Below are 13,425 nucleotides of genomic sequence, written 5' to 3' on the forward strand. Positions count from 1 at the left end.
TGTAGTATAGTAATAGTATGGTATAGAGACAGCTGTAGTATAGTAATACTATGGTATGGAGACAGCTGTAGTATAGTAATACTATGGTATGTAGACAGCTGTAGTATAGTAATACTATGGAATGGAGACAGCTGTAGTATAGTAATACTATGGTATGGAGACAGCTGTAGTATAGTAATACTACGGTATGTAGACAGCTGTAGTATAGTAATAGTATGGTATAGAGACAGCTGCAGTATAGTAATACTATGGTATGGCGACAGCTGTAGTATAGTAATACTACGGTATGGAGACAGCTGTAGTATAGTAATACTATGGTATGGAGACAGCTGTAGTATAGTAATAGTATGGTATAGAGACAGCTGTAGTATAGTAATACTATGGAATGGAGACAGCTGTAGTATAGTAATACTACGGTATGGAGACAGCTGTAGTATAGTAATACTATGGTATAGAGACAGCTGTAGTATAGTAATACTATGGTATGGAGACAGCTGTAGTATAGTAATACTATGGTATGGAGACAGCTGTAGTATAGTAATACTATGGAATGGAGACAGCTGTGGTATAGTAAAAGTATGGTATAGAGACAGCTGTAGTATAGTAATACTATGGTGTAGAGCAGCGTGGGAGGTCTGCTGTGAGAGGCTCAGTGGACACACGGCCCCTCACCAGCTGTTGTAGAGCCTACAGCATGAGGCTACTAGCCACTTTATTACCGAGAGAGAGGGGAAGAGTAGGGAAATAGGAGAGGGAGAGAGAGAGCGAGAGAGTGAGGGAGAAAGAGAGAGGGAATGAAAAAGAGAAGGATCTTGTCTGATGACTCGTAGGCTCTCAGGTGTTATCTGTAGGTGTGTGCGTATGTTCTTTGTTCAGTCTTTATGCTGCAGTCCCCTGTGAGACACAGGCTTGTGCTCAGCAGCCAACCAAGGTAACAGGATAACTTATTCAGGGACGAGAATAGTGAGTAATTCACTTTAATACTGAATCTCTGGTATTCTGCTAGCTCGTTAGACCCTAGCTAAATACAAACTAACGTGTTGACTTCCGATTGACTCCTATTTCCTATTTTCTCAAAAAAATGAAACTTTTATTGAATTAAAATCTGTTTCTATGAATGAAATCATGTAGAGAACTAGGGCTGAATGTTTTATAAGAGAAATACACTGCCCAGGACAAGATAAGTTAAAAGGTTACGTTTTGTTACAGTACATTGAAGCAAAACAAAATATACTGTATGATGAAACTCGTAAGCCCGATTGTCCCTGTGCCATTTAGAAGACACTTTTAGCCAAAGTGTCTTCCAGTCATGCGTGCAGACATTTCTATGATTGGGTGGTCCCGGGAATCAAACCCACTACCCTGGTGTTACAAACGCGATGCTCTGCCAACTGAACGACAAAGGACTAATTCATTAATAAGAGCTAACGGAGGTTTAATCTGCTTGGCCGATATACCACAGTGCCCTCTGTGGGTAAAAATAATATCTAAAGGGATGTTAGCCTGTACTCGCCCCACTTACATAACCGCTAGCTAAAGATGCTAATGCTACACATGCTGGCTCAATGTAATCCCTGTCTAATGGGATGGATGGGTGGACCCGTGGTGCGGTAGGGGCATTCTGAGAGTAGTTTCACCGGCCATACTAGGAAACCACACTCATCACCTCACACTGGCCTCTTATGAACCACAGCTTACCAGAGCCTGGATGGCTGAACACATTTGCTTGTCTTACAGGTCATACTGAAAAACCACACTGGCCACTCTGACCTTTTTAATAGCTGAGGTTTGATTGATTAGGTATGCAGAGTAGCAACCTTTCAGGTGTTGATAAGATCATTCCCTGCAGCCTCTGTCTGGCTCCAGTGAGTGCGTCTATAGAAAGAACAAGGTCGGACTGTATCTTAGGCTAGGTTGACTATCTTAGGCTAGGTGGAACTGTATCTTAGGCTAGGTTGACTATCTTAGGCTAGGTGGAACTGTATCTTAGGCTAGGTGGAACTGTATCTTAGGCTAGGTTGACTATCTTAGGCTAGGTGGAACTGTATCTTAGGCTAGGTTGACTATCTTAGACTAGGTGGAACTGTATCTTAGGCTAGGTTGACTATCTTCGGCCAGGTGGAACTGTATCATAGGCTAGGTGGAACTGTATCTTAGGCTAGGTGGAACTGTATCTTAGGCTAGGTTGGACTGTATCTTAGGCTATGTTGACTATCTTAGGCCAGGTGGAACTGTATCTTAGGCTAGGTGGAACTGTATCATAGGCTAGGTGGAACTGTATCTTAGGCTAGGTGGAACTGTATCTTAGGCTAGGTCGGACTGTATCTTAGGCTAGGTCGGACTGTATCTTAGGCTAGGTGGAACTGTATCTTAGGCTAGATGGAACTGTATCTTGGGCTTGGTTGACTATCTTAGGCTAGGTGGAACTGTATCTTAGGCTAGGTGGAACTGTATCTTAGGCTAGGTGGAACTGTATCTTAGGCTAGGTGGGACTGTATCATAGGCTAGGTGGAACTGTATCTTAGGCTAGGTCGGACTGTATCTTAGGCTAGGTGGAACTGTATCTTAGGCTAGGTCGGACTGTATCTTAGGCTAGGTGGAACTGTATCTTAGGCTAGGTCGGACTGTATCTTAGGCTAGGTTGACTATCTTAGGCCAGGTGGAACTGTATCTTAGGCTAGGTGGAAATGTATCTTAGGCTAGGTGGAAATGTATCTTAGGCTAGGTGGAACTGTATCTTAGGCTAGGTGGAACTGTATCTTAGGCTAGGTCGGACTGTATCTTAGGCTAGGTTGACTATCTTAGGCTAGGTGGAACTGTATCTTAGGCTAGGTGGAACTGTATCTTAGGCTAGGTGGAACTGTATATTGGGCTAGGTTGACTATCTTAGGCTAGGTGGAACTGTATCTTAGGCTAGGTGGAACTGTATCTTAGGCTAGGTCGGACTGTATCTTAGGCTAGGGGGAACTGTATCTTAGGCTAGGTGGAACTGTATCTTAGGCTAGGTGGAACTGTATCTTAGGCTAGGTGGAACTGTTTCTTAGGCTAGGTGGAACTGTATCTTAGGCTAGGTCGGACTGTATCTTAGGCTAGGGGGAACTGTATCTTAGGCTAGGTCAGACTGTATCTTAGGCTAGGTCGGACTGTATCGTAGGCTATGTTGATTGTATCTTAGGCTAGGTTGACTGTATCTTAGGCTAGGTTGACTGTATCTTAGGCTAGGTCGGACTGTATCGTAGGCTATGTTGATTGTATCTTAGGCTAGGTTGACTGTATCTTAGGCTAGGTTGACTGTATCTTAGGCTAGGTCGACTGTATCTTAGGCTTTGTCGACTATATCTTAGGCTAGGTTGAACTGTATCTTAGGCTATGTTGATTGTATCTTAGGCTAGGTCGACTGTATCTTAGGCTAGGTCGACTGTACCTTAGGCTAGGTTGACTGTATCTTAGGCTAGGTTGACTTTACCTTAGGCCAGGTGGAACTGTATCTTAGGCTAGGTGGAACTGTATCTTAGGCTAGGTGGAACTGTATCTTAGGCTAGGTGGAACTGTATCTTAGGCTAGGTTGACTGTATCTTAGGCTAGGTCGGACTGTATCGTAGGCTATGTTGATTGTATCTTAGGCTAGGTTGACTGTATCTTAGGCTAGGTTGACTGTATCTTAGGCTAGGTCGACTGTATCTTAGGCTTTGTCGACTATATCTTAGGCTAGGTTGAACTGTATCTTAGGCTATGTTGATTGTATCTTAGGCTAGGTCGACTGTATCTTAGGCTAGGTCGACTGTACCTTAGGCTAGGTTGACTGTATCTTAGGCTAGGTTGACTTTACCTTAGGCCAGGTGGAACTGTATCTTAGGCTAGGTGGAACTGTATCTTAGGCTAGGTGGAACTGTATCTTAGGCTAGGTGGAACTGTATCTTAGGCTAGGTCGGACTGTATCTTAGGCTAGGTTGACTATCTTAGGCTAGGTGGAACTGTATCTTAGGCTAGGTGGAACTGTATCTTAGGCTAGGTGGAACTGTATCTTAGGCTAGGTGGAACTGTATCTTAGGCTAGGTGGAACTGTATCTTAGGCTAGGTGGAACTGTATCTTAGGCTAGGTCGGACTGTATCTTAGGCTAGGGGGAACTGTATCTTAGGCTAGGTCAGACTGTATCTTAGGCTAGGTCGGACTGTATCTTAGGCTAGGTCGGACTGTATCGTAGGCTAGGTCGACTGTATCGTAGGCTAGGTCGACTGTATCGTAGGCTAGGTCGACTGTATCTTAGGCTAGGTCGACTGTATCTTAGGCTAGGTCGACTGTATCTTAGGCTAGGTGGAAATGTATCTTAGGCTAGGTTGAACTGTATCTTAGGCTAGGTGGAACTGTATCTTAGGCTAGGTGGAACTGTATCTTAGGCTAGGTCGGACTGTATCTTAGGCTAGGGGGAACTATATCTTAGGCTAGGTCAGACTGTATCTTAGGCTAGGTCGGACTCTATCTTAGGCTAGGTCGGACTCTATCTTAGGCTAGGTGGGACTGTATCTTAGGCTAGGTGGGACTGTATCTTAGGCTAGGTGGGACTGTATCGTAGGCTAGGTGGAACTGTATCGTAGGCTAGGTGGAACTGAATCTTAGGCTAGCTCGAACTGTATCTTAGGCTAGGTGGAACTGTATCTTAGGCTAGGTCGGACTGTATCTTAGGCTAGGTCGAACTGTATCTTAGGCTAGGTCGGACTGTATCGTAGGCTAGGTCGACTGTATCTTAGGCTAGGTCGACTGTATCTTAGGCTAGGTCGACTGTATCTTAGGCTAGGTCGACTGTATCTTAGGCTAGGTCGACTGTATCTTAGGCTAGGTCGACTGTATCTTAGGCTAGGTTGAACTGTATCTTAGGCTAGGTTGAACTGTATCTTAGGCTAGGTTGAACTGTATCTTAGGCTATGTTGATTGTATCTTAGGCTAGGTCGACTGTACCTTAGGCTAGGTTGACTGTATCTTAGGCTAGGTTGACTTTACCTTAGGCTAGGTTGACTGTATCGTAGGCTAGGTTGACTGTATCTTGGGCTAGGTTGACTGTATCTTAGGCTAGGTTGAGGAGTGATATTGCCACTATGATGCATTTGTAAGAATACAGGAATGATGGTCGAAGACAAGGTTTCCAGTTCAGGGTATTTATTAACTCATTAGAAAAGGCACCGCAAATGGACACAGGAGCACATGGGGGGTAGGATGGCGATATGGAATGGCTTGAAAGGCCAGTAGGTAAGGTTTTGGTCTGGAGGGAATACAAAGGGGACATGGATACAACACATTCACATACAAGACAAATTGTCAGAACTAAGGAGACATACAAAGTATAACATGCTAACCAAACATAAGACATGACCAATATGTCCCTGACTGTCCCTCAATATCTATGGAACTCAGGATATACACTATATTCAGATGAAGGAGGTATTCTAAGGAAAGTATAGCATTATATACATGCTCTGATTGGCAATACAGGCTAGAAAGTTAGTGTTGGAACGCCCAGAACGGGGCGCCCGGCTCACACCCGGGAGGCAGCCCGGTTCTAAATGGAATGCAGTCAATGCTCAGTTCACTTGGGGCATGCCCGGGGGATTAATCAAATCCCCTCAGTGTCTCTCTGTTTGGGCTTGTCCAGCTTCTTGAGCTAGCTCACTGGTGATAAACAGACATGGGCAAACATGTAGCACTCTACTGGACGCAACCCATTTAGTTACTTAAGGCTCAGCGAGTAAGGAAATTATATTATATTTGATTTGATTTCCCTCTTTTTATATTTGATTATGTTTGATTAGATTCTATTCTATTTGACTATTCCAGACAGGTGTGAAATCAGTGGGTTGACCTTCCTATGGTGTTGTGGTGTGTATTGGTGAGTGTTTGTATATAGGCGTGTGTCATAGTTAGTGTTGAATGGGAGAGTTATTGTATGGTGAAAGGTTTGTAGCCAACACTCATTTATCATTCCCCACCCAGTTACATGACTCAGAGCCCTTACTCACTGCTACTGGAGGTCTGTTGTGTTGTGTTTGTCGCCACTTTATTACACTCAACACAGTCATTTATTCTGTTTGCGACTGTAATGCTATTGTGTCTGCCAGACTGTCTCTGCATTCAACAACACTAACCAAGTTTGGTGAGACAAAGACATGTTGGCTGGAGCAGGAAACAACTGCCTGACAACCAGTGAGGCTACCTTTGTTGCCCCTGTGTCTTCTCCTGTTCTGTCCTGACCTGCCCTGATTTGTCCTGTCATGATCTGACCTGACCTGTGTGCTGACCTGGCATTGACCTTTGACGTCTTGACCTCTGTGCAGTGTGCTGGAGAGGAGAACTGGGTGGACACCAGGACGGTGTACATCGGAAACAGGGAGCCCCCACCGGGAGCAGAGGCCTACATTCCCCAGAGGTACCCCGACAACCGCATCATCTCCTCCAAGGTGAGAACCACAACCATGCTACAACCACGTTATAACCACGTTACAACCATGTTATAACCACGTTACAACCATGTTACAACCACGTTACAGCCACGTTATAACCACGTTATAACCACATTACAACCATGTTATAACCACATTACAACCATGCTACAACCACATTACAACCACGCTACAACCACATTACAACCACGTTATAACCACATTACAACCACGTTACAACCACGTTACAACCACGTTACAACCATGTTATAACCATGTTATAACCATGTTATAACCACATTACAACCACGTTACAACCACATTACAACCATGCTACAACCACATTACAACCACGTTACAACCACGTTACAACCATGTTACAACCACGTTACAACCATGTTATAACCACATTACAACCATGTTATACCATTTGCTGTTGCTTCCCTTTCCACAGTACACCTTCTGGAATTTTGTTCCGAAGAATTTGTTTGAGCAGTTTAGAAGAATTGCCAATTTCTACTTCCTCATCATATTTCTTGTCCAGGTCAGATCTTGACTGGTAGATTCAATTTGAGTCAATTTAAGGTTTTGTTGGCAAGAAATATAAATCTGGCAAACGCAGAAGTTTCAGATGACAATAGATCATTCTCTCTTTCTCTCCCGCCCTCTTCAGTTGATAATTGACACTCCCACCAGTCCCATCACCAGCGGACTACCTCTCTTCTTTGTCATCACTGTCACGGCCATCAAACAGGGCTATGAGGACTGGCTCAGGCACAAAGCAGACAATGCTATTAACCAGTGTCCTGTGCACGAGGTGCAGCATGGGAAGGTGATCAGGAAACAGAGTCGTAAGCTGAGGGTACGTATCATCCTACAACTGAAAATGACCAGGGATCAAACCTGGGTTCTTTGGATCAGGGGTTGGCAAACTTTCTTGCTTCGTGACCCAAAAATATACTTTAATTTGGAGTCACGACCCACCATAAGGATTGAGCAGAGAAAAAAACATAAACAGACCAAAGAATAAGTACCAAATATCATTTTGGCAGCGGAGAGAACATTTTTCAATTTTAAAGCTAATTTCCTGCAACACATTTTGTCATGGAGCTGAGAGAAAGTTGTGCAATTTTTAATATTTTTAATATTTTTATATTTTATGCATATTTTATGCATGGCTATTGCTGTGTTATTATGCTCAAAACATTCTAAAACAATCTAGTTTTATTTGGGAACCACTGCTTTAGACAACTCAAGACTGTGTTATCCTATTGAGCTAAAGACATCTCTCTCACGCTCTACCTTCCAACCCACCCATTCACCCTTCCTTCCTTCCTTCCTTCCTTCCTTCCTTCCTTCCTTCCTTCCTTCCTTCCTTCCTTCCTTCCTTCCTTCCTTCCTTCCTTCCTTCCTTCCTTCCTTCCTTACTTACTTACTTACTTACTTACTTACTTACTTACTTACTTACTTACTTACTTACTTACTTACTTACTTACTTACTTACTTACTTACTTACTTACTTCCTTCCTTCCTTCCCTCTCTCCCAGGTGGGTGATGTGGTGCTGATCAAGGAAGATGAGACGTTCCCCTGTGACCTCATCCTTCTCTCCACCAGTAGGGAGGACGGGACCTGTTTTGTCACCACAGCCAGTCTGGACGGGGAGTCCAGTCACAAGGTAACACTACACTCTGACTGAGAGAGAGGAGGAGGGAGATGGGAGAGGTGGCTGAGGCAGAGATAAAGAAAGAACGGGATAGAGTTGAGGGAGAACAGAAGAGTGAAAGAGAGAGAGAGCATGGGAGACGGGGGACAGAGGGGAAAGAGTGAGTGAGAGAGAGGGGTGAGTGTGTATGTGAGGGATATAGAGAGATGGAGCGAAATGGAGAGAGAGAGTTTCTATTCTGTTTCATTAGAGGGGTAGTGTAAGATGCGTCTTGGCTCGGTGTGTTCCTGATCTCGCTGTGACTCTCTCCATCCCTCCATCCCTCCACAAAGACCTACTATGCTGTGCAGGACACTAAGGCCTTCATCACAGAGGAGGATTTCGATACCCTACAGGCTTCTATTGAATGTGAACAACCACAACCAGACCTCTACAAGTGAGTGACAACACTGCACACAACACTGCATCCAGACAATCAGAACTGGTTGTATAGAGAAAAACAACGCAAAACACACCAACTCACACATGCATTCCCTCTCTCCTTGGACAGATTCGTGGGCCGAATCAATATTTATTCGGACAGAAACGAGCCCATCGCGAGGTAAATCCATACCCAGGAAATTGACTCCAAATTCAGGAAGTCATTGCTCGTGTGTTTGCACAAAAAAAAAAAAAAAAAAAATCTAACAGAGAAGTGTGTTCTGTGTTTTCTTCAGGCCTTTAGGATCTGAGAACCTACTTCTCAGAGGGGCGACACTGAAAAACACACAGCACATATATGGTAAGACACTACACTGGGTGACCTTGTAATGACATCACTAATAGAATCTAAAGACACTACACTGGGCGACCTTGTAATGACATCACTAATAGAATCTAAAGACACTACACTGGGCGACCTTGTAATGACATCACTAATATAATCTAAAGACACTACACTGGGCGACCTTGTAATGACATCACTAATAGAATCTAAAGACACTACACTGGGCGACCTTGTAATGACATCACTAATAGAATCTAAAGACACTACACTGGGTGACCTTGTAATGACATCACTAATAGAATCTAAAGACGCTACACTGGGTGACCTTGTAATGACATCAGTTATAGAATCTAAAATGGATTCCTAGTTTTCATTCATATAATGGGTTTGGAATGTTTAGAGGTTCCTTTCCAAATCATTAAGTTCCTGTGTTCACACGGTGGGTTGCATATTGAGGCCAGCTGCTGAGGCCTGTACAGACCTGTATGAGTGAGAATATTACAAACTGTCAAGCAGGAATGCAGTCAGTACACTGCATGAGATGACATGACTGCAAGCCAAGTCTTATTATGAAATCAGATGAGTGTGATGGGAGTTGATTTCACAGATAATTGTAGGACACCATGACAGTATTCAGTACTGACAGAGACTTGTCAGATCTGACTGATATTATTGTCATCAGGGCTGCATCTCAATATTACAAAGTCGTTCCCTTTCCTAGTCTCTTTTCTTCATCTTCACAGATGTGAAATGTCTCCCCAAGTTGACCCTCTGGTTTGTGTCTCCTAGCTGTTGCCATCTACACTGGTATGGAGACCAAGATGGCGCTCAACTACCAGTCCAAGTCCCAGAAACGCTCTGCAGTGGAGAAGTAAGGCCCACCAACATGGTTGTGTTTTCCACTTTATGATGCATGTTTACCATGTTTCCAGACAGGTTCACTTAACGTTGATTGCCATCTAATTGCCTCTAATCCATTTCCCCATAAAGACCTGTTCAGACCGCCCACCCTTCCTGAAGACATTCTTATGTCATTTCCTCTGCATCGGTCACCCCTCCTTTCTGTCATCTCTCTCCCTCTCTGTCACCTCTCCTCTCACCCCCCCTCTCTGTCTCTCCTCCCCTCTCTGTCTCTCCCCCTCTCTGTCTCCCCCCTCTCTGTCTCCCCCCTCCAGGTCAATGAATGCGTATCTGATAGTGTACCTGTGCATCCTGATCAGCAAGGCTCTGATCAACACAGTGCTGAAGTATGTGTGGCAGGCTGACCCGGACAAAGACGAGCCCTTCTACAACCAGAAGACTGACACAGAGAGGCAACGCCATATAGTAGGTTATAAAACTACAATCATTTTTATGCAATAGCTGATGTTTTTTTACCTCTCACTTTCCCTTTCTCTCTCTCTCCCTGTCACCTCTGACTGTCCCTCCTCCCCCTCTTCCTCCTCATACCTCCCTCCCTCCTCTCTCTCACCCTGTCACCTCTGACTGTCCCTCCTCCCCCCTCTCCCTCCTCATACCTCCCTCCCTCCTCTCTCTCACCCTGTCACCTCTGACTGTCCCTCCTCTCCCTCCTCATACCTCCCTCCCTCCTCGCTCTCTCCCTGTCACCTCTGACTGTCCCTCCTCCCCCCTCTCCCTCCTCATACCTCCCTCCCTCCTCTCTCTCTCCCTGTCACCTCTGACTGTCCCTCCTCCCCCCCTCTCTCCTCATACCTCCCTCCCTCCTCTCTCTCTCCCTGTCACCTATGACTGTCCCTCCTCCCCCTCTCCCTCCTCATACCTCCCTCCTCTCTCTCTCCCTGTCACCTCTGACTGTCCCTCCTCCCCCTCTCCCTCCTCATACCTCCCTCCCTCCTCTCTCTCTCCCTGTCACCTATGACTGTCCCTCCTCCCCCTCTCCCTCCTCATACCTCCCTCCCTCCTCTCTCTCTCCCTGTCACCTCTGACTGTCCCTCCTCCCCCTCTCCCTCCTCATACCTCCCTCCCTCCCTCCTCTTTCTCTCCCTGTCACCTCTGACTGTTCCTCCTCCCCCTCTCCCTCCTCATACCTCCCTCCCTCCTCTCCCTCTCTCCCTGTCACCTCTGACTGTCCCTCCTCCCCCCTCTCCCTCCTCATACCTCCCTCCTCTCTCTCTCTCCCTGTCACCTCTGACTGTCCCTCCTCATCCCTCCCTCCTCTCTCTCTCCCTGTCACCTCTGACTGTCCCTCCTCCCCCTCTCCCTCCTCATACCTCCCTCCCTCCTCTCTCTCTCCCTGTCACCTCTGACTGTCCCTCCTCCCCCTCTCCCTCCTCATACCTCCCTCCCTCCTGTCACCTCTGACTGTCCCTCCTCCTCCTCTCCCTCCTCATACCTCCCTCCCTCCTCTCTCTCTCCCTGTCACCTCTGACTGTCCCTCCTCCCCCTCTCTCTCCTCATACCTCCCTCCTCTCTCTCTCCCTGTCACCTCTGACTGTTCCTCCTCCCCCTCTCCCTCCTCATACCTCCCTCCCTCCTCTCTCTCTCTCCCTGTCACCTCTGACTGTCCCTCCTCCCCCCTCTCCCTCCTCATACCTCCCTCCCGCCTCTCTCTCTCCCTGTCACCTCTGACCTTCCTCCCTCCTCTCCCTCCTCATACCTCCCTCCTCTCTCTCTCCAGTTGATCCGGGCGTTCACAGACTTCCTGGCCTTCATGGTGTTGTTTAATTACATCATCCCCGTGTCCATGTACGTTACCGTGGAGATGCAGAAGTTCCTGGGGTCCTACTTCATCATGTGGGATGATGAGATGTTTGACGAGGAACTGGGAGAGAGGGCTCAGGTTAACACATCTGACCTCAATGAAGAACTGGGACAGGTAGGCTATACACACAGTACTCACAGTACACATAGTACACATTCACTCACCACTCTTACCTGAATGTGTGTGTTTTCCAGGTGGAGTATGTGTTTACAGACAAGACAGGCACCCTGACAGAGAACAACATGGAGTTTATAGAGTGCTGTGTGGACGGCTATGTTTACGTCCCTGATGCCATCTGTAATGGACAGGTCATGCCAGGGTCAACCAGCATGGACATGATCGACTCCTCACCTGGACCAGGGGGCAAGGTGAGACAGAGAGCCTCACTGTCACTTGATGGACTGTATGAATATGTACAGGACAAGTTACCCCTCTCTAACCACTGATGCAGAGTCAGACATTGTTTCATTCCCCAATGAAGACGAGCTGGATACTAACAGCTTTTACCTGGATGTCCTGGGTGAACCGTAACCCTATGAAGACCAGCTGGATACTAACAGTCTTTACCTGGATGTCCTGGGTGAACCCTAACCCTATGAAGACCAGCTGGATACTAACAGTCTTTACCTGGATGTCCTGGGTGAACCCTAACCCTATGAAGACCAGCTGGATACTAACAGTCTTTACCTGGATGTCCTGGGTGAACCCTAACCCTATGAAGACCAGCTGGATACTAACAGTCTTTACCTGGATGTCCTGGGTGAACCCTAACCCTATGAAGACCAGCTGGATACTAACAGTCTTTACCTGGATGTCCTGGGTGAACCGTAACCCTATGAAGACCAGCTGGATACTAACAGTCTTTACCTGGATGTCCTGGGTGAACCCTAACCCTATGAAGACCAGCTGGATACTAACAGTCTTTACCTGGATGTCCTGGGTGAACCGTAACCCTATGAAGACCAGCTGGATACTAACAGCCTTTACCTGGATGTCCTGGGTGAACCCTAACCCTATGAAGACCAGCTGGATACTAACAGTCTTTACCTGGATGTCCTGGGTGAACCGTAACCCTATGAAGACCAGCTGGATACTAACAGTCTTTACCTGGATGTCCTGGGTGAACCCTAACCCTATGAAGACCAGCTGGATACTAACAGTCTTTACCTGGATGTCCTGGGTGAACCGTAACCCTATGAAGACCAGCTGGATACTAACAGTCTTTACCTGGATGTCCTGGGTGAACCGTAACCCTATGAAGACCAGCTGGATACTAACAGCCTTTACCTGGATGTCCTGGGTGAACCCAACACCCTATGAAGACCAGCTGGATACTAACAGCCTTTACCTGGATGTCCTGGGTGAACCCTAACCCTATGAAGACCAGCTGGATACTAACAGCCTTTACATGGATGTCCTGGGTGAACCCTAACCCTATGAAGACCAGCTGGATACTAACAGTCTTTACCTGGATGTCCTGGGTGAACCGTAACCCTATGAAGACCAGCTGGATACTAACAGTCTTTACCTGGATGTCCTGGGTGAACCCTAACCCTATGAAGACCAGCTGGATACTAACAGTCTTTACCTGGATGTCCTGGGTGAACCCTAACCCTATGAAGACCAGCTGGATACTAACAGTCTTTACCTGGATGTCCTGGGTGAACCGTAACCCTATGACGACCAGCTGGATACTAACAGTCTTTACCTGGATGTCCTGGGTGAACCGTAACCCTATGACGACCAGCTGGATACTAACAGTCTTTACCTGGATGTCCTGGGTGAACCCTAACCCTATGAAGATCAGCTGGATACTAACAGTCTTTACCTGGATGTCCTGG

The 13,425-nt window shown here is 46.4% G+C and overlaps 1 protein-coding gene across 8 annotated transcripts in view; it reads left to right on the top strand.

The window, feature by feature from the left end:
• atp11a (ATPase phospholipid transporting 11A) overlaps positions 1–13,425 on the top strand; it is an 85,961-nt gene that overhangs the window by 35,853 nt on the left and 36,683 nt on the right. For all 8 annotated transcript variants that reach the window (XM_090240173.1, XM_036982645.2, XM_036982643.2 and 5 more), the window contains exons 2-12: positions 6,328–6,450; positions 6,887–6,976; positions 7,106–7,294; positions 7,980–8,108; positions 8,429–8,532; positions 8,647–8,697; positions 8,813–8,877; positions 9,652–9,733; positions 10,038–10,188; positions 11,501–11,698; positions 11,779–11,952. In XM_090240173.1, coding sequence (XP_090096299.1) covers positions 6,328–6,450; positions 6,887–6,976; positions 7,106–7,294; positions 7,980–8,108; positions 8,429–8,532; positions 8,647–8,697; positions 8,813–8,877; positions 9,652–9,733; positions 10,038–10,188; positions 11,501–11,698; positions 11,779–11,952 — 1,356 coding nt within the window. The remainder of the gene's footprint in view (positions 1–6,327; positions 6,451–6,886; positions 6,977–7,105; positions 7,295–7,979; positions 8,109–8,428; positions 8,533–8,646; positions 8,698–8,812; positions 8,878–9,651; positions 9,734–10,037; positions 10,189–11,500; positions 11,699–11,778; positions 11,953–13,425) is intronic.

The sequence above is a fragment of the Oncorhynchus mykiss genome, chromosome 7, assembly GCF_057628025.1.
Source record: "Oncorhynchus mykiss isolate SJ-2025 chromosome 7, ASM5762802v1, whole genome shotgun sequence".
NCBI lineage: Eukaryota > Metazoa > Chordata > Actinopteri > Salmoniformes > Salmonidae > Oncorhynchus > Oncorhynchus mykiss.